Source organism: Rhinolophus ferrumequinum, chromosome 9, assembly GCF_004115265.2.
Source record: "Rhinolophus ferrumequinum isolate MPI-CBG mRhiFer1 chromosome 9, mRhiFer1_v1.p, whole genome shotgun sequence".
In the NCBI taxonomy this organism is placed as follows: Eukaryota; Metazoa; Chordata; class Mammalia; order Chiroptera; family Rhinolophidae; genus Rhinolophus; species Rhinolophus ferrumequinum.
This window is the reverse complement of record NC_046292.1, coordinates 32442053-32463989: the sequence shown is the minus strand read 5'-3', so window position 1 is coordinate 32463989 and position 21937 is coordinate 32442053. Positions and strand designations below refer to the sequence as shown.

At 35.9% G+C, this 21937-nt stretch overlaps 1 protein-coding gene across 2 annotated transcripts in view; it reads left to right on the top strand.

Annotated features, from left to right (window-relative positions):
- The first annotated feature begins 2065 nt into the window (after window positions 1-2065).
- Window positions 2066-21937, top strand: part of IPP (intracisternal A particle-promoted polypeptide) — a 30679-nt gene continuing 10807 nt past the window's right edge. Inside the window, exons 1-8 of one of the 2 annotated variants that reach the window (XM_033115127.1) lie at window positions 2066-2252; window positions 4760-5098; window positions 10139-10570; window positions 14202-14357; window positions 15593-15760; window positions 18814-18951; window positions 19493-19615; window positions 21222-21442. In XM_033115127.1, coding sequence (XP_032971018.1) covers window positions 4807-5098; window positions 10139-10570; window positions 14202-14357; window positions 15593-15760; window positions 18814-18951; window positions 19493-19615; window positions 21222-21442 — 1530 coding nt within the window. In that variant the 5' untranslated portion in view covers window positions 2066-2252; window positions 4760-4806. Of the gene's footprint in view, window positions 2382-4759; window positions 5099-10138; window positions 10571-14201; window positions 14358-15592; window positions 15761-18813; window positions 18952-19492; window positions 19616-21221; window positions 21443-21937 lie in introns of both variants that reach the window. The other variant, XM_033115128.1, reaches the window with a different exon arrangement.

Sequence of the window (21937 nt, the reverse complement as noted above, 5' to 3'; positions counted from 1 at the left end):
AAATAGGCTGATAAAGTGATAAAATTATGAAGTTTTGCTCATCAAAAGAGACAAATAAAAGATATAGAATAACCACAAATTTGAAACAAAATGCTGGCAACACATAATCAAAGACCTCCTGAAAAATCAATAAAAAAAAAAAAATAAAAAAAATAAAAATGGGCAAAAGGACATGACTAGCTATCTACAGAAAAAGAAACTTAATTGTCTTATACATTATTCTGGTTGGACTGCCATAAAAAAATACTATTGACTGGATGATTTAAACATTAATTTTTTCTCACGGTTCTAGAGGCTGGGAAGTCCAAGATCAAGGTACCTGGAAGATAAGTTTCATTCTGAGGCTTCTCTCTTAGTTTGTAGGCAGCCAACTTCTTCCTGTGTGCTCATGTGACCTCTTTTGTGGGCAAGGGTATGGAGGGGAGAGATAGAGAGCAAACTCTCAGGTCTGTCTCCTTTTATAAGGGCACTAACCCCATCATGAGGGCCCCACCTCATTAACTCATCTAAACTTAATTACCTCCCCAATTCCAAATAGCCTCACACTGGAGTTAGGGCTTCAACCTACAAATTGGGGGTAGGGAGACACAATTCAGTCCATAGTGACTTATAAACATCTTTTTACTGTTTGATCTCATTAATAATCAGGGAATGTAAATTATTTAAAAAATGAAATACCATTTTACACTCACCAGATTATACAAAATTGACACATCTGATGATATTAAGTGTTGGCAAAGATGTGGCACAAGGGAACACTCATTCACTGCTGGTGGGAATATAAATTGAAACAAAAGTTTGGAGAAGATGTATTTTCTAGTGAAATTGAAGGTGTACATACAATATGTTCCATCAATTCTGCTCCTAGGTATATACTCTAAAGCACTAGTTTTCAAATTGCTGGGTGCAATCCAATAGTAAATTGTGAAATTAATTTTAGTGGTGATGAACTATAATTTTCTGAATGGCAAAATCATGACTGTCATAGAAATGTAAAATAAACACATGTCAAAAATGTTGTTTATCCTATTAATTAATGAGGGAACCAGAAAATGTTACAGGAATGTATGAATTTGCAAAAAAAAAAAAAAAATCAGGAATGTTGAAATGAATTTGCTAAGAGAAGTGAAAGTGGTTTAATATCCTGTAGATCAATATATAGTAACGTTTTGGGGTATCGTTTTTATGGAGCGGACAAGAATTATTTTAAATATCAATTTCCTTGTAAAATAGCTTAGTCAATAGAAAGTCAGAGGTCCCTATAGATTCAAATCCTTCCAGCATCTGCTAGACAATGCCTACCCTTACAATGAAAGGGCACCCAGAAATCTCTTTCGCTCATTTACAAGTCTTTGACAATTTTTCCTGACAACGGGTGCCTTTTAGCATTTTCTGGTAATGAAACCAAAAAGAAGAAATCGAAATTTATTGTATTGCTGGTAGTAAGTATAAACAGTTTTGTGACTCTTTATATTCGTCTACATACACACGTGAGGTATTATTGGGTTTGATGTAGAATGCTTTTGTTCCATGTGGGCTGGGGTAAAAAAGTTTGAAAGCCACTAATGTGACATATTATGAGGTTCTACAACGAAAAGAACTGGACGTTTTGCCTTCTCACTTCCCGCAAAGTAGACATCCAATTCAGTGCCGGGCACAGTCAGGCAGAGACTCAGAAAATGATCTCAGTGAATGGTAAAGAACAGAGGGAAGTTACAAATATGAAATCATTATGTTATACACTTGAATCTAATACAATGTTATATGTCCATTATATCTCAATAAAAAATAAATTGGGGGGGGGAGACGAGGAGCGCCTTGGCGGTGTTCATCTCTGTCTTGCCCTGTCACAGGTTCGCTGGCTGCCTGGGATGCCCCAAGAATGGAGAGCGTCGGTGGAGTGGAAAGGGCGAGCCAGCCAGCCCCTACAGGGAGGAGCGCCAGCTAGCAGCTGGGCTATTCGCCCGCGGGGAATCAAGCACCAGCCCCGCGGTGCTGCAGCGCCGCTCTTGGAGCTACAGCTACCTCTAGAGGAAGAGCACTGCGCACGCGCACACCGGGCCTGGGTTGGGGAAGCGCGAGAGGCGCTCTTCACTAGGCCGGGCTTCCCTCCAGCCCTCCGCCGACCGCACTGCCCTGTCATCAACGCCTCGTTACCCACACCGGGTTTCCCTCGCCCTCTTCGCGGCGGTGCTGGTAGCGACTGCGCGCGCAGAGCCTGAGCGGGCGCCGGCAGGAAGGGGAAGCGGCGGGTAAGAAAGGCCTGCGTCCGGGGTGCGTCTATAACGGGGCTGGGAATTTCCTCCTCTGCTCTCTCCGGCTCCCGGGACCCCAGAGGAGGAGAGAGGAGCCTCTGGAACCGGTTTCCTCCTGCCGCTCAGGTGTGCCTCTGCCAGTCGAAGTGTTCTCGCCCTCACCCGAGCTTCGTCTGGCCCGGTCCGCTTTCCGCCCCGACTGGGGAATCCGAAGGCCCAGACCCAGGCCAATCTGCTATCCGTCATGTCTGAGATGCCTCCCCTACCATTTAAGTAGCGCCGGAATGTTTATCCCCTTTCAGTGTCACAGCAGCTTAAGAGTAACTCTCCAGGTCCAGCCTCCAACTCGGGCACAAAGAGACTCATTTTTGTGAGGCTCTCTCCTGGGATTCCTTCTGACACCCTTTGCTCAAGCAGCTTCCAGATGCTCTTCAAAGCCACCAAATACAGGTTTTTTTCACTCCCTCTGGGCGTCTCCACCGTTTCCTAACAGTCTGCCTTTCAAGTTTGGGTCTCTTGAGGCATGTCCTTTACATCCTTATACAGTGTTTCTGACTTACGCTCTTTCCCTTTGATAATATGGTCACACTACGTGCCGCCTTTGAAATGAAGTACCCTATTGGTACTATTGGCAGTGGGATAGTGTGAGCAGTTACTAAGAAGCGTGGTAACAGGTTAGGCAGGATTTCTGCTGTCTGTTACCAGAGTGGATGTATATTCAGTAAACTGTTTTGTAGCAGGAGGCAGCATTTTAGCCCAGTGACTGTGCTTAATGCCTTGAAGTTGGGGACAGAGAAGGTAACTGGTAATTAAACTACTGGGGTCCAAAATCTGCTCACAGGAAGAAATCTAAAACGGATCAGCAGTATTGCTTTTATATGCCAGTTAAATGTAATATGTTGACGTTCTGGAGATGCTGAAGTGCAATTTTAGCCACCTTGGAACTTCTTAATAAAATTTTTTAATAAGTTAATTCCTAGATAATCATGATAATCATCTTGGTTATTTTTACTTTGATAAGTTTGGCTGAATGCTATAAACTTGTTAACCACTTTTTTCTAACATCAGCCCACACCATTTCTGTCAGTCTTACTACCAATTCTCCTTGATGCCTAAGTTACAAAACCTTAGTCATCTAAGATTTCCCCTGTGCTTCATCTTCATATCTCTTATATTACTGAATCTTATGGTTTCTTTATTCAGAAAGTACCTTGGATTTATCCCTTTGAATTCTCAATGTAGAAGCTGTAAAGCTGTTTTCTCAGACTTTGCTACCTCTTAGCTCATCCACCTAAAGACTCAAATAACAGTTCTGAAACATGACTATGTCATTTTATTCTTGATGAACCTATAAAAGCTCAGGTCCAAATGTCTGTGCTTGGGTTTCAAAGCCCTTTCTCTATTACCTGGCCTAATAATTTCTTTGCATGTGATATGGTAGGAAAAGCCCAGGATTTAGAGTAAAAAAGCCTGAATTCAAATACCAAGACTATCATACTAACACTGTCCTTGGGAAACTTTGAGCTTGTTTCCTTGTCTCTCATTTCGAATAACAATATATTTTCTTCCAGCTGCTTAATTATTGTGAGAATTACAGTTGGCTTAATGTGTGAAAAGCTATCAGAGTTAAACAAAAACAACCTAAGCTATTATTGTTATTTCCCCATTGTACTTATTCATTTTACATTCCCTTAAAGGGTTGTCTTTTAAGGAGCTTTGGGGGGCGGGGTAGAGAGAGAGAAAGAGAGAGAGAGAGAAACGTCTGACAAGATAGAGTGTGATATAGGTTGTAAAATAGGTAAGTTTTGGATGAGGACCAAACCCAGAGGAGAGAGGAACAAGGAAGTGTTCCTGAAAGAAATTATATTTGAACAGTCTTGAATTATGACAGATGCAGAAGGGAAAGGTGGGGAAGTGTGCTATGAAAGAGTCACTTTCAAAGAACAGCAAATTGTTAGGTTTTGTTGATGTATTAAGTTCAAAGAGGAGTATAGGAGATAGGACTGGATAAGTAGACAGTGGTAAGATTTGAAGGGCTTTGTGTGCTAAGGGAAGTGTACAAATTGAAGGATTTTAAGCAGATAGATGCCCTGATCACAATTGCTTTATGAAAGTTCATTCTGGCTGCATTGTGTGCTTCCTTACTGCAATGTACAAAAACTTCTTTCTGTCTTTGTGTCTTTCCTTCTTTTCTTTATTCCACACAGAAGGACTAATACCCTCTCTTCATACCTTAATACCTTTTATTTTTCAGTATCCAGTTCAGGTCCCATTTCTGCTGTGATGTGTCCTCCAATTATTTTAGACCCTTTTACTATCCCTTCTCTGAAACCCTATTAGGAATGGTACCACACAGGTTAGTCCTTATTTGTTTCATGTGTATTTTATATCCCTAAGTAGATTGTAAGCTCCTTGAGGATAGGGAATGTTTCATATGTATGTGAATAGAAGACATGTTAAACACAAAAATGTGGTGTTTGGTCTCTTTCTATTTTGTTTTTCAGGGTAGAACCACATTATGGACAGCGGTCCTTTTAATTAATTTATCATCATGGCTAATGAGGGCCATCCCAAGGCTGGTGATAGTCCTTTTTCATCAGATAAATATGCCCAACTCATCTTGGCCCAGATCAATAAGATGAGGAATGGACAGCATTTCTGTGATGTGCAGCTACAAGTTGGGAAGGAAACTTTTAAAGTTCATCGGTTGGTTTTGGCTGCCAGTAGTCCTTACTTTGCAGCTTTGTTCACTGGAGGAATGAGAGAGTCCTCAAAAGATGTTGTGCAGATTCTTGGAATTGAAGCTGGAATATTTCAAATACTTCTAGATTTTGTTTACACAGGTATGTTAAGTGAGCCTGTAGCTTTGAGTGAAGAATAATGCAATCACTCATGTACTGCTATGGAAATATAAATTGATTTAACTCGTATGGAAAGTAATTTGACAATATGTTATTATAAGTCTTGGAAAGGTCATATCTTTTAACCACATATTCATTTTCTAGGAATCCTAAGGAATTAATCAGTGATGCTGGCAAATATTTATGTACCAAATGTTTATTATAACATTATAATAGTAGATATTGAATACAATCTAATTTTCACTCAGTAGATTATATGGTTAAGTAAATTATGATACATGTATATATAATGGAATATTTTTTAGGTCTCGCAAATGATTTAAATAAGTACCACCCCAGTTTTGTTAAAAAAAAATCACTTGTCTGTATTCTGCACAGTAAAAAGATCAAAATGTTGGTAAGTGTTTATCTCTAGTAATGGAAGATTCTTATTTTTCCTCTTTTGTCTGTTTTTCCTTCAGAATGTTTATAATCAACATGTACTATTTTAGTCAAAACTTTTATTTTTAAAATGTTTTGAAGTTTTAATAACATTAGAAAATACACATATGTAAAGTATGTCATATAATATGTAACATAAATGTACATGGAAAAAATTATACTAAATAAAAATATTTTATTTTTATTTAGTATAAAGAAATATGCTAAAGTGATATACTAAAGTGTTAATACAGTGTATGTGTATGGGAAAATGTGTGATTTTCGCATTCATTTTTATACTTGTTTGCCTTAAAGTGTTTTTTTTCAGTAGTGAATACATATTACTCTTATAATCAGGAAAATAAATGTTTGAAAATAAAGACTATATTTGTTTGGTCTAGGTTTGAGAATATACCATGTTCTCCTTAAAGGACTACTTGGTGGGGCATAATTATGTGGCCTGATAAAGTGTTGTTTATTTAATGCATGGTACTTAAACCTGGAAAATGAGCAAAGGTGATTTTTCTTTGTGTTACTTCATGTTTCTTTTTGGAAAATTTCAGAAAATAACTTAACTTTGGGATTGTAAAAATGATTATCTTTTTTTTTTTAATTTTATTGAGGAATATTGGGGAACAGTGTGTTTCTCCAGGGCCCATCAGCTCCAAGTCATTGTCCTTCAGTCTAGTTGTGGAGGGCGCAGCTCAACTCTAAGTCCAGTAGCTATTTTCAATGTTTAGTTGCAGGGAACGCAGCCTACCATCCCATGCCAAACCAGCAACCTTGTTGTTAAGAGCTTGTGCTCTAACCAACTGAACCATCTAGCTGCCCCTCCGGAAGCTCAGTGGCAGCTGGTTGTCTTCAATCTAGTCGTGGAGGGCACAGCTCACTGGCCCATGTGGGAATCGAACCGGCAACCCTGTTGTTCAGAGCTGTGCTCTAACCAACTGAGGCATCCGGCCGCCCCCAAAAATGATTATCTTTTATCTACTGAAAGCAATGCAGCTCTGCCTATTGGCTAATGTACAAATTAGCATTGAGGGGTTCTTGATCTCACTTTTCTAAATGACTTGTGTGAGCTGAAAACTGCTTCATAAATATCCCTACTTCTCTTATTTGCAAAGTAGAAATTAACACAGGTTAATCCAATGGAATTAGTGTTGAACTACATGAAAACAGAAGAAATGCTACAGGTTGTCTATTCTGCCTCTGTTGTCTGACAGTAGCAAGAAGAGATATTTAGTGAAAGAGAGTGTTCATGGAGTGATTACCATGTTGCTGGTGATGAGCACTTCCATCAAAGAAATAAAAAGTGGTAAAACCTTGGGCCAGCCCGGTGGCTCAGGTGGTTAGGGCTCCATGCTTAGCCTAACTCTGAAGTCTGCCGGTTCGATTCCCACATGGGCCAGTGGGCTCTCAACCACAAGGTTGCCGGTTCAACTACTTGAGTCCTGCAAGGGATGGTGGGCTCCGCCTCCTGCAACTAAGATTGAACATGGTACCTTGAGCTGAGCTGCCGCTGAGCTTCCAAATGGCTCAGTTGGTTGGAGTGTGGGCTCTCAACCACAAGATTGCCGGTTCGACTCCCGCAGGGGATGGTGGGCTGTGCCCCCTGTAACTAGCAATGGCAATTGGACCTGGAGCTGAGCTGCACCTGCCACAACTAAGACTGAAAGGACAGCAACTTGACTTGGAAAAAAGTCCTGGAGGTACACACTGTTCCCCAATAAAGTCCTGTTCCCCTTCCCCAATAAAATTAAAAAAAAAAAAGGTGGTAAAACCTAGAGAAATAAAAGCTACTGAATATATTTTGGGGAAAATAAGATTGTAGAATATTGACATTTAAGGCTAAAATTGGTATAACAGTTAAGAAACAGCACTTGGCTCCTGGTAAAAGATACAAAGTGGCTTAACAAGATAGGAGTTTATTTTTCCACAAAAATGAATCCATAGTAGACAGTCCAAGGCTGATAATGGTGTTTCATGATGTCATTAGTGTCCCATTATTCCTCCAACATTTTGCTCCACCATCTATAGCTTGTAACTTCATCACATAAACATGCCCAACTCATCTTGGCTGAACTCCAGCCAGTGGAAGGAGGAAAAGGGGAAGGCAAAAGCAACTGCCAGCTGAGTCTATCCTCTTTTTGAACTTTTCTGGTAGCCCTACCCAATAACTGCTGCCTATATCCTGTTGGCCAAACTCAGTCAAAAATTCACCCCTATCTGCAAAGGAGGCTAAGAAATATAGTTTTCAGCAGGGCAAATCAAGGTTCTGTTAGTAAGGATGAAGAGAAAATGACTATTGGGTATTTATTAGAGAGGGAATTTTGTAGTCTTTGAAACGATTTGTTCTTACAAAGCATGTTCTTTGATTTTCATTGTAATAGCATTTTCCTTTTTGGGGTTGTGGGGGCAGCAAAACCTATTACTCTGTTGATCTCTCCTTTGGACTTGTCCATGCATTCTGTTAGCCATTCACAATTCTGATAGATTTTAACAGATATTTCTCACTATCATGCAGGGTGTCCTGCGGGGTTTCTAGTCCCGCTCCTCGCACAAGAACACAGGATATGGTGAGGCCAAAAATGAACATCCACGGAGCCATAGATAGGGAAGTCTCATACCACTATATTCTCGCTGGCGTTGGAGACCGGAAGCAGGAGCCACATAATCTGCAACCTGCCGTGCACTTCTCTCTGCCAACCAACCTCACTTGCTAGCTGCAATCCGCCCTTGCTAGCTCAGCCACCATCTTCTTGCTAGCCCCCATTTTCTGCTAGCGTAGCCACGGAAGTTATATTAGTGGCCAATGGCTCACTGATTGGTTACAGCTGATGGCCAACTAGCCACAGCAGATGGTCATCCAATCACAGTTGATGGCCATTTACTACCCGAGTGAGCACCTTTCCACTTGAGGGCGAGAGCCTAGAAACTGCACTCCTGGCTCTGTCCCCACACTCACCTTAGACTTTTACATGCACTTCACTTGGAATAAAATGACCTGGGTTTGTGATCTAGCTCTGCCACTAATTAGCTATGTGATACAGGTATTTCATTTAACTTTAGTCAATTATTCATTCACCCTTTCAACAGATATTTATGAATAATTTTTTTCAGCTAGGCACTATGGATATGACGTAAACAAAACAGGCATGGCCTCTGCCTTCACAGAGCTTTCTAGGTAATGCAAATTAGGTATTTACAAAATACAGAGGGTACCCAAAAAATGTATACATATTTTAAGAAAGGAAAAAATGTATTAAAATTGTAATACTCAATATATACCGATAACAAAAGATGAACACAAGTCATGTGTATACATTTTTTTGGCACCCCTGGTAGAAATGAACTTGTGAGAGCCTCATTTTCCTTATCATAAGGTAGGGCCAGTAGCACTTTATAATTCATGTGAAAGTTAAATGAGATAAATTTTAATAAATGTAAAAGTACTTTTTGTAATCTATAAAGCCTTACTAAATTGGAGGGCATTCTTTTTATTATTCTCAAGTAACTCTTGGCTTTATCCAATAGCAGTCATTCAGTCCCCTTAGATCACAGCCTGTGATTTTATTTTCTTCAAGTTTGTGGTGAATTCTCATTTCATTCAAGTAAGTCTCAGTTTTCTTTGAAGCCACTACCATTTACGCCCATGGTGAATTCCATTTCTTATACTTTTGGAAAACCGCCAGTTTGTATTCAGCAAGCAGTATTCTTCCTCTCACCATAATCTCTTTGGCCATTCTTCATTAAAACAAAATTTTTGAAAAAAATAAATAAAAATAAAACAAAAATTTTGAGCACCTACTCTGGGCTAGGAATACAAAAGGGGCAAACCATGCCCCAACAGACTTTATAAATCTAATTGGTAATACAAACTTTAGACAAATAGCTTAGTGGAGTGAATGTTATAAAAGTGATAAAGGGAAAGTATAAGATTGAATGGAGAGTTCATCCTTATATAGTAGGAGAATTACAATGTCTCTTTTTCCTTCTTAATATAATTGACTATTTGATGTCCTCCCAAAGTCATAGTGTAAATATATGAAAGTGAAGCCCTCTGGAAAGAGAGTGGTCTATATAGTTATTTAAATGTTAAGTATGTAATAACTCTTCATATGTTATAGACTTTTGGTTATACCTAATAGTAAAATTAACATTTGTGTGGCACTTTATCATAATTAAAGAGAGGGAACCTGTCTCACCCTTCCTAGTACCTAAGTAGATGTTTTTTAGATGCATTATAGCCTTATGTTGAAAACATGGACTTTGATGTCAATCCCTACCCTCAACTCACTTAACCATGTGACTTGGGGACAAGTTACTTAAACTTTCTGATTTTATTTTCTTAATACAAAAATAAGGAAAAAAACTCAACTATGTGGGTTATAGTCAGGATTAAATGAATGTATAAAGCAATTCGTGCTCCTGTTCATTGTAAGTGTTCCATAAATGTTAGCTATCATCATTTAAGTTTTGTGCTCTTTGTACAGATCCTTTGTTGCCTTTTTACTTGGCTATCAGAGACAAGTATAATGCATTTTGAATATAAGTCAATGCCTGTTTTTATTTTGCTGATTATGTTGTCTCCTGTTTCCCTAGGTATAGTGAACATAGGTGTGAGTAATGTTCAGGAGTTGATTGTTGCAGCAGACATGCTACAGTTGACTGAAGTTGTTAATCTTTGCTGTGAATTTCTGAAACGACAAATTGATCCACTGAACTGCATAGGGATCTTTCAGTTCTCGGAGCAGATTGCCTGCCATGATCTTTTGGAATTCACAGAAAACTACATTCATGTCCATTTCTTGGAGGTTCAGAGTGGGGAGGAGTTCCTGGCACTTACGAAAGATCAGCTGATCAAAATTTTGCGAAGTGAAGAGCTCAGCATTGAGGATGAATACCAGGTGTTCTTAGCTGCAATGCAATGGATTCTCAAAGATCTGGGAAAGAGAAGAAAACATGTGGTGGAAGTGCTAGACCCAATTCGATTTCCTTTATTACCTCCTCAGAGGCTTTTAAAGTACATAGAAGGTAATTTTTTTGTCACATATCAAATTAGTCAATTATCCAGTGGCTTTTTCTCTATTTGAAATGTCATAGTGTTTTGATTTTTCAGTTCAATAGCAGACATTTATTGAATAATTACTGTATGCAAGATACAGACTTTTATGTGTAGGTAGACAGTAGTATTTCAATATTTCTACCCTTTAATTTTAATCAAATCATATTGTACCTTTCTTTTTTTAATCTTTAAATTAAAGTTTATTGGGGCGACAATTGTTAGTAAAGTTATATAGATTTCAGGTGTACAATTCTGTAATACATCATCTGTATCTCACATTGTATGTTCACCACTCAGAGTCAGTTCTCTTTCCATTAGCATATATTAGACCCCGTTTACCATCTTCTAGAGCCCTACTCCCTCTTACCCCCCTTATGTACCTTTCTTGAGATTAAATCCTAATGGAGATGAGAGTTACAGATAAAATTACTGACAAAGCTAAAATACTGCTGTTTCTGGCAGTACTAATTATTTCAGTGTAAGATTTCCTCTTGTCACTCTGAAAATATCAGCAATTTGAGGAAATTGCATATGCTAAAAACAAACCAAAACTCAATAAATCCTGTAAGTCCCCTCATTATAAAATAAATTTTATGTTGCTAAAATATCATAGCTCCTAAGTAGTCTTTGAATCATCTTTAGCTCCAATCGTCTTTGAAAATACTTTTCACCATAGTATAAAATAGTTTTTTTATATTAGAAAATGATAATATTTAAATTTATTTTTAAAAACTACTTTAGACCTGGTTTCAAGATTTAAAGCTTTTACTGTTGTCATGCACTGAAACTTTAGGATGTGACTGAATTACAAATGATCTTTTTATAAATACACTATTAGCATTAAATACACTATTAGCATTAAAGGTGCAATTCTGTGAAGGAATTACATTTAATGTGGGTTTTTAGTTTTTCTCCATGTAACGTAACAATGTTAAGAGAATTTTGTAATTTTTTTCTTAGGGATAATTTTGTTTTAATGCGTATAAAGTCAATTCTCATTCATGCTAGTTATGTTCTATAAAGTAGCCATGCTCACTTTGGCAAACTACTAAGCCATTGTTCCTAGGGGAAATATAGGGTAAGTTCTTACAAGCATCTGGTCAAGACATGTTTGTCAACTGATCAATACATAAACCTTGTTTTATGTGTGTTTGTCAAAACGCCTTATTTGATATATACTGTTGATTCCTTAACGTTGAACTCATGACCAATAGCATTATAACTCAAGCCTAAATGAAGCCTATCTAACACATGTATTTTCTACATAAGGCACATCACAGCCTTCTTTCACTTAGGAACACTAGACAGCACTTCAGTGGTATGCTTAGGGGCCATTTTAAACAGCAAAATCACCAACAGAGTACAAAAATTTGAAAAACATAGCACTAAATAGGCTGTGAAAAGGATACTTGTTTACAGTATGAGAGTTGAAACAAGGCAGAGTGTCACCTTATTTGGTCTCATGGGGAACATGAATGTCAGGGTGATTCACATTTTTTGCCACCTGTAGCATGTCTTTGAATGACTAGAAAGTACCATGAGGATTAATTTGGGTTACAAATTTCATTTTAGTAAGTAGATGTATGCACAAATAAGGAATCTACAAATAATGAAGGCTGACTGTATTTAAATGCTCTAACAAGAAGAGAGAAATTATCCAGACATATTTTTTGCATGAATCGTGAGAATTTAGGAGTGGGACAAAAGTTTTCATGGTTGAGTTGGTTTTTCCCAAGTGCCACAGGTACAGAGTGCTAAAGGAAAGTTCCTCTACTAGGAACAAGGGAAGGTCCCTGGCATTGGGGCGTATTTTCCTACAGCTTTCAGTATTATAATATTCTAGTCTTGCACTGCTTAGTAAGTATGCCCAATAGTTATCATCGAAAGGTATTTCACTGGAGTAAAATTGCAGAGAGTCAAGGGAGAAGTAAATGGAGAATTTTGTTTTTAAAGCAACCTTAACATTTTTCAATTTTGAAACTTTTTCTTTTTGAGCATATTGGAGAAAAGATGGACAATTTGTGTAGAAAGGTAATGAGACCCTACCACAAAATTCAGAGAGGGAGCAAAAGGCTTAATTGAAATGGTTAAATTATGTTATGTGAAATGTGTAGATTTTTTTCCCTGGTGTATATTTTTTTGTATTGCCACTGGAATAATTCAGGCAATTTAATATTATTAGCTATCTCATAACATATCTATTTCTTGCATTTTAAAGAATGACTTTACTTTCTGAAGAAGTGGTACATGGTCTTATAAAAAGTTTAGGTAATAAAGTATAAAAAAACAAATCTCCCAAAGTCGGCCACCCCAAAATAACCAGTTATAATTAACATTCAGATATGTCAGTATAGGAGAATGTATGGTTGGATGGATAGATAGGAAAGAAAATTACAATAATCATTCTGTACATACTATTTATAAATATTAAAAGTGTACTTAAATCTCACTAAAAGTTAACAAAGAAACTGAAGTAATAACTAATTTCAGATAAATGTTTCTTTATCCCAAAAGGTATTCATTCTAAAAAGTACTACAGAGTTAAGGGCAAAAGATGAAAATCATTAAAAGATTAAATCAGTTTCATTTTGTGTTGTATTTTATACAGTATAGACTCTCTGCTAAGAAAAATGAGGTAATTAGCATTGTTATTTTTTTCCAACCCCCCCCAACTCAAGGTTTTGTTCTTTAACTTCTCAGTTCTACTTATTACCTATTCATTCTACCACTCTCCAAATGATTAGTTATTAGTGAGAATTCTCAAGATTTTGTTAGTTGACCATCTTTTCTCAATATACTTCTGGGAGATAGGGACAAGGCTTGGAGACAGTCCCTTGCTAGCATATATGGTGCTTTTGTGCAAATTAGAAAAGAGTGCCTTTTTAGGGCAGTCCAGGCCTTAAAATTTGCCAAGTGGGACACACGTTGACTTTCATTTCCAATTTACCTCTCAGCTAAGCATCCTTGAGCAGGAACAACCTACCCAATCATGCTCAAAATCTTTTTAGGAAATGGACCTTTGATTTAAGGAAAAAAATGTGTGTGTATGTGTGTGTGTGTGTATATATATATATTTTTTTTTTTTTTAAGATTTTTTTTTTATTGGGGAAGGGGAACAGGACTCTATTGGGGAACACTGCACTTCCAGGCCTTTTTTCCAAGTGAAGTTGTCCCCTCAATCTCAGTTGTGGAGGGCGCTGCTCAGCCTCAAGCTGCCGCCCCCTCAGTCCCAGTTGTGGAGGGCGCAGCCCAGCTCCAGGTCCAGGCGCCGTTTTTCTAGTTGCAGGGAGCACAGCCCACCATCCCCTGCGGGAGGCGAGGAATTGAACTGACAACCCTGTGGCCGAGAGCCCACCGGCCCATGTGGGAACCCTCGGAGTCAGGAGCATGGAGTTCCAACCGCCTGAGCCACCGAACCCTGCCGAAAAAAGTATATTTTGTAGCAGCAATGAGAAAAGTAACATTTGCTATTATAGCCATTGTTTGATCATGAATTTTTATTTTTTTGATTGTTAAATGTGTTTTATCTTTATGGTAACATGTCTTTGCAATATCACTTAAAAGTTGATTAAAACATTATCTTTTTAAACATTGCTTTAGGAGTATCCGATTTTAATCTTCGTGTTGCGTTGCAAACACTTTTGAAAGAGTACTGTGAGGTATGCAAATCTCCCAAAGAGAACAAGTTTTGTAGTTTTCTGCAAACATCTAAGATTCGACCTCGGAAGAAAGCAAGAAAGTACCTGTATGCAGTAGGTGAGAATCTTTTAAAAAGTAATAGAAATTATCTTTATTTTCAGGATTAAAACCTTTTAAAATTTTGTTTTTATTATACATGTCACAATATTCAGGTGTGTCAGTTAGACATTTAATTTAACTTACAGGCTGCAGATTTATAAATTGTGTTTATATAATATACTACACATCTAAGAATAAAATAGCTGCTCATTTGACATCTGTGATCTAAATCTTTGGATTCTTAGATTACCCAATTATTGTCAATAGCTGACTAAAGAAATATTGCTTTAAAAGTTGAAAATTTGAATTCTAGTGAAAAATAAGGAAAATAAACCTCAAAAATTTTAACTATTCACAGTATCTTACATGGTCAGTAGGGATGATAGGAACCAGTGGTCTCCAAACTGGGGATGTGCAGGCTAATCCATAGGCGTATCAGATGAACATTAAAACCTCTTTTCATTTTTATTTTTAAAAGCATTAATCCTTATCAATATTTGATATATACTGTGTTTCCCTGAAAATGAGACCGGGTCTTATATTAATTTTTGCTCCAAAAGATACATTAGGGCTTATGTTCAGGGGATGTCATCCTGAAAAATCATGCGAGGGCTTATTTTCCAGTTAGGTCTTATTCTCAGGAAAACACGGTATATATTGGCAGATTGCCCAGATTTATATACAAAATTTATATATAAATATTTTCTATAAAATAATGTCAGCTGTAAATGAAAAAATTTAAAAGAAAATGCACTTTCTGTATAATTTATAATATTTATGTAATAGTGTGTGTAATTTTATATATGCTATGATCTATTAATATGTGATTTTTGAGTGCACGCTAAACTTTTTTTAATGATGTGCAGTCAAACCAGAATTTCAACTCACTATTTTTCATTGCAAATAGACACTAACAGAAGTCGTAATGAAACTTCCTAACTAGACAGAAAACCAGCTGCTAGATTTATGTCTTATCTAATAGTCTATTATAACTAAGACCAGGTGGTAAAAGACTCATTGTGGTTAATTCATTGCATTTGAGCCATAATCTTTCAGGACTTGACACATTTAAGAAGTGTGTGTGTGTGTGTGTGTGTGTGTGTGTGTGTGTGTGTTCTAAAGCATTTATTCCTTGCTATGAAATAGCTATACTGAATGTCTAGATGTAGAGGGCTAGGTTTTTCTCCTTACTACCATTTTCATATTTAGCAGTAAGGAATTTGCTCTGTTCCTCCTTTCCTTCCTTTGTTCAGGTGGATATACTCGGTTGCAGGGGGGTCGTTGGAGTGATAGCAGAGCCCTGAGCTGTGTAGAACGTTTTGACACCTTTAGCCAGTACTGGACCACTGTGTCTTCACTTCATCAGGCTCGATGTGGGCTGGGAGTAGCAGTTCTGGGAGGGATGGTCTACGCTATTGGAGGTAATAATGAAAATGACTTATTTCCCTTATTAGTCTGTAGCTATAGGTTGGCTGCATTCTTACATGCCTTATATATATTGCTAGGTACTGGGGTATATGTAGATATAATTGTGTTCAATAAATAGTTATTGAATAAATGAATGAAAGAAAAAAAGGAAATACAAGATACTGAAAATTTCAGACCAGAGGGGTACTATGATTTATCAAAAGGCAGAATACTTAGGTTTGGTTTTAATGAAAAGTTGTTTATAAAATATGGCACCCAAATTTAGGTCAACATTTTGGATAAAATTTTTTAATTCTGAAAGCTACACTATGAATCATTTTTACTTAACAGTGGGACAGTGGGATATATACAAAACAAGTCAGCTAGGCATTGGGATATTTCTTGATTGAAATCATTGTATTTTCTGGAACAATTAAGAATTAGAAAATGATTAATAAAACTAAAGAGGATTTGAATGTTGGAGGGAAATAATTACCAGAAAGGGATCTAAAGAGAAATAAATGCTAACACTTTTAATATCAATATTTACTTCTGTATAATTTGTCTTTATAGCAGCAAGCCTAGGTAGATCATCTCTAACCTTACAGCTAATCTTCTTGCTTTATTTCTATGGGTCAGTCTAAAACACTAAAAGTTGTATATCAAAATTTTTATTTATGACTATGATCCCGTTAGGTTAAAATGAGAGAGATATAGGGAATATTTTATTTTTATTTTTTCTTTGGCGAGAATATAATTGTCACTCAAAAACTGTTCATTTAAATCAATAATTGTCATGGTGCATCTGAAAAGCCTCACAAAAAAATTAGAGTTTTAAGCAGTAACTTTCTGTCAGTATATAAAGGCCATAATTTTATATAATCTTTGACTAGAACTCTAATAGTTCTTTTTATGTACATTTTGGCAATTGTGGATAGTTTCATTTTATGAACTCTCCTGTTTAACCTAGGGTCACAGTGTCCTTCGTGGCACTTGCATATATGTGTATCCCCTTTTCTGATGTCATAGAAGTACTTATGGGGGCCCTGCAAAAAAGGGGGCCCATCAAAAAAATGCTGACTTTGCTAGCTATTATTAATACTACCAATATTGCTATCCTAAGGTATTTCTTAATATGTAATTTTAAAATATTTTTTATTATCAAAGTAATTCAGGTTTTATTGTAGAAATTTTGCTAAAATCTAAACATATGAAAAAGAAAATAAAAATCACCCATACTATAATTTTACCACCCAGCGATAAACAGTTAATAGTTTATTTTATTTCCTTCTAGATACATACATATCTGGGTTAATATTCACTATTTAAAAAAATTAAGATATAATTCACGTAGCATAAAATTCACCATTTAGAGTATATAGGTCAGTGGTTTTTAGTATATTCACAAAGTTGTGCAACCATCACCAGTATCTAATTCCAGAACATTTTCATCACTGCAAAAAGCCACTCTTATCATTTACGGAAGATTTTATAACAGTGTAGGGAACTGTTTACTAGCCATGTTCCCAGATTCCAGGCAAGGGTCAACCTTGAAAGCAGGCCTTTCTAAGGAGAGACAGTCTCAGGCTTGCTGTGTTAATAACTCTTTTCTGCACAGAAGGAGTTTTGTATACATTCAGGATCATAGGCCCTCATAAAGTTATATGTCCTATAAATATCTTTTCCTAATCTGCTGCTTTATTTTTCACCCTCTTTATGTTATCTTTTGATAAACATGGTTTTAATTTTCATGTAGCCAATGCTATTATTTTTTTTTTCCGCTATGGTTAGTGTTTCTTGTACCTTTTTAAAGAAATCCTTTCCTACTCCAAAGTCATGAGGAAATACACCTTTATTTTCTAAATTTTGTAGTTCTGCCATTTACATTTATGTCTGTAATCGACCTGGAATTGAGTTTTTATGTATAGCATGAGTAGGGAATCAGCTTCATTTTTTTTCCTCTATGTATAACCCATTATCCCAGCATAAAAGGCTTCCGTTTCCCTGCTGCTCTGCAGTGTAAACTCTGTCATATGTCAAGTAATCATACATGCGTGGATCTGTTTCTAGATTTATTTTCTGTTCCATTTGTCTCTTTGTCTATCCCTGTTTTAATTACTGTACCTCTACTTTAAGTGTGATAAGCTTATCTGATAGAGTAGTTTCTCTGTCCTTATTAGTGTTTGGCTATTCTAGGCCCTTTGTACTTACATATAAAATTTAGAATCAGTTTTTTTCAAAGTAATACTGTATGATTCCACTATGAGGTACATAGAGTAGTCAAAAATCATAAATAGAAAGTATAGGGGCTGAGTGAGGAGTGAATGGCGAGTTATTGTTTAATAGGTACAGAATTTTAGTTTGACAAGCTGAAAAGAGTTACGGGGAGGGATGGTTGTGATGACTGCACAACAATGTGAAGGTGTTTAACATCACTGAACTGTATACTTAAAAATGGTTAAGATAGTAAATTTATGTTATATGTATTCTAACAAAATAAAAGAGAAACGGTCTTTTAAAAATTGGGATTATATCTGTAAATCGGTTGATTTTTAATTCGTGAACATGATACATCTCTTCACTTATTTAGATATTCCTTAATTTAAAATTTTATCTAAAAAGTTTATAAATTTTAACCATAGAGGTCTTATACAACCTTTTGATTAGATTTACTCCTAGGTATAGTATATTTTAAAATTCTATTTTAAATGATAGTGTTAAAAAGAATTTCATTTTCAGTTTGTTGCTAGATAAGGATTACATTAAAACTCAAATTATACAAGTGTTAAAATGCAAATTGTATCCTCAAAAATTACATGGATTGTTTGGGTGGTAGCATTAGAAATAGATAACAGAAAAATTGTGTCATTGTTTCATTAAATGGGCTTAATAAATAACAGTGCTATGGATTCAAAATAATGCTGGGCAAATGAATTTTAACAAGAAGTATAAAATCAGACATCATAGTTGAATTTCCAACAACATGGAATGCTACTGAATATTGTATTATGGTTCTAGGCTATTAGCATTACTAAACCTTCTGATATGTGTCTCTTATTTAACTCAGGTGAAAAGGATTCAATGATTTTTGACTGTACTGAATGCTATGATCCAGTTACTAAACAGTGGACAACTGTAGCTTCAATGAATCACCCCCGCTGTGGCTTGGGGGTGTGTGTGTGTTATGGGGCTATCTATGCTTTGGGTAACTATGCTGTTCAATTTAAGGATATCTAATGTTTAAATTCTTAGTCAGATTACTTTAGAAATTTTTCTTCCCTCCTGTAAGAAACTTGTATCCTTTCAGCTTTATATAGTTTTATTCTCAAAATATTATTACTTGGGGAATATTGTCAAGTGTTGAATTCTTAAGAGATGGCGATAAAACATAGATGAGATGTCCAATGAAGCACTTTAGCTGACTAGTTAAATCTCATGATTAGAATAACCACTCTGAATAAACAGAAGTTGTTTCAAAAGGTAGTTTTGCAAAATACCGTATTTCCTATGCAGTATGCTGAAGTTTTTTTATTTTAAATCTCTGGTGAAAACTAGACAGAGAAATAAAAGATCTGAGTTCTACTCAGTCAAATTCTAACTTTTCATGTGATCTTGGACAAATAACCCCTCTGTTCCATGTGATAATCATCCATAATATGAAGTTGACAGATTAGGTGTTTTCTAGGGTGTTTTTCATAAAAAAGATTTCTCTATCCCAGACATAACATTTTTCTATTTGGTCACAGGTGGATGGGTTGGAGCTGAGATAGGGAACACCATTGAACGATTTGATCCTGATGAAAATAAATGGGAAGTAGTTGGCAACATGGCTATGTCACGCTACTACTTTGGGTGTTGTGAAATGCAAGGTAATTGCTTAATAAAATATTTTTCCTGAAAAATGTTTTTTAAAAAACTGAGCTTGAGGCTTTATTTTCACAAAAATATATTTTATGTCTGTTAGTATTCAGTGATTAACACTAACAGTATGGAAGCTCTTCTTTTAACTTCTTACATCTTTTAACCTCTTATTTCTTTATTTCTGTATTGCCAAAGTAATCAATTTTTTTAAATAAACAAAGCTAGAATTTAAAATTCCAGATAGGCAAATATACCTGACTAGCAAAATAAGCATTAAAACATCATCTACTATTGTTATTTTCTCTCCCATGCAGTCCTTAGTATTTTTAAGTAGGGAGAGAATATCAAAAATAATCTTCACAATCTCTTCTTATAGTTTTCTTCAGTGTTTTTTTTTTTTACAGGGTACATTGTGATTCAGTCCACACAGAATATAATGCTATGATAGATTTGAAAAATGTACTGCATATTAAAATGGTATACAATTATTTTATCTACTATGCCCTGAGAGGTAGTTAGTAAGCACTGTCAAATAAAACCTGATTCTCTGTCCAGAGTTGGAGAGCAGATTTACATGTACCTGCAAAGTAGGAAGCAGTCTGCCCATTATTATATGACAGCTCAGCCTACTTTGTTCCCAGCTCAAGTTCTTCCTGCTTTGTGAGTACCTTCTCAGATTTCCATTAGCTTTTAAATGTTCAAATTACATGATACAAATTATTGAACTATTTTTTCATATTATAAGGGTCTCAAGCTGTTTTATATTTATTATTTTTATCTTCCCATCTAAAATCATAAAGCTAGGGAGGCATTTTGGAGATTATCTAGTTCAATCCCTTTATTTAGAAATGAGGAACCTGAAGATTAGGAAGGTTGTAAGTGTCTTTTTTCATAGCTGGTTACTGGCAAAGCTGGAGCTGGAACCCAAGTTTGCTAACATTTAGCTCACATTTTTTCCTAAAATGCCATTCTTTATAACTTACAATTCCTCAGTTTAGAGCATGGGAAACAACACTAGGCATTCAAAAATAATTGTAAATTGGCATTCAAAAATAATTGTAGATTGCCATTAGTTTCAATCAAATTTAAAAAGGAACTCTCCGAATTATATTCTATTGTATTTTAGTGATTGATTCTGATACCTAAATCTAGCCATATAGAACTATTCTAATTTGAACTCAATTCTCTGTTTTATTCTCTGTCCATCTGAGCAACAGGTAGGGTGTTACCAACCAGGGCCATAACATTTTTTTGGGGAAAAAAGTACTTCTCGTTGTCCTTTTTACCTATGTATTCTAGCAGTGGATCTGGAATTTGAGATCATCAAGCAGACAATCAGATGGGAGATCCTTTTCTGACAAATTGCTTTGTTATAACATCATTAAATTTTTTGAAAATTCAATGCCACTTTAAATTTGTACCTCTAATTCTTTATAATGTGCTTAAATGTGAGCTGTGATAAACTAGACAGAAGTCAATTTTCTCTCAAAGAATATGGAAAGTCCTACATTAAGTATAACATCAGTATAGTAAATAAATCATAACTATTAAAATTTTGATAATTATTTACATCCTATTTTCTATAGCATCTGAGCAAAAATATTCCATTTCCAGGTTTAATTTATGTAATTGGAGGCATCAGCAATGAAGGAATAGAGCTTCGTTCTTTTGAAGTTTATGATCCACTTTCTAAGCGTTGGTCTCCACTTCCTCCAATGGGAACCAGGAGAGCATACCTTGGGGTGGCTGCACTCAATGACTGCATCTATTCTGTTGGAGGATGGAATGAGACACAGGATGCTCTTCATACTGTAGAAAAATATTCCTTTGAAGAGGTAGGTTGGATGATTTCAAATGTTTAGTAGCCCATTATTCTTTTAATGTCTGTAAGATCTGTAAAGATGTGCATTCTTTCACTTATGATATTGATCATTTGCAGGTTTTTTTTCTTTTTCAAAGAACTATTAATAACTTTTGGTGTCATTGGTTTTTTTTCCCCCTACTGATTGTCCATCTTCTATTTCATTCATTTCTGTTCCTATTTTTTAGTTTCTTTCTATCTGATTTTGGGTTTAATTTGCTCTTTTTCTAAATTCTTAAAGTGGAAGCTTAGATGATTGATGTTAGACCTTTCTTTTTCTATAATGTAAACCTTTAAAGTTATAAACTGTTTTCAAGCACTTCTTTAACTGCATCCCACACATTTTGATGTGTTATTTTAATTAGCATTTATCTTGAAATATATTCTAATTTACCTGATGATTTCTTCTTTTACCAATGGGTTATTAGACGTATGTTATGTAATTTCCAAATATTTGAGGATTTTCCAG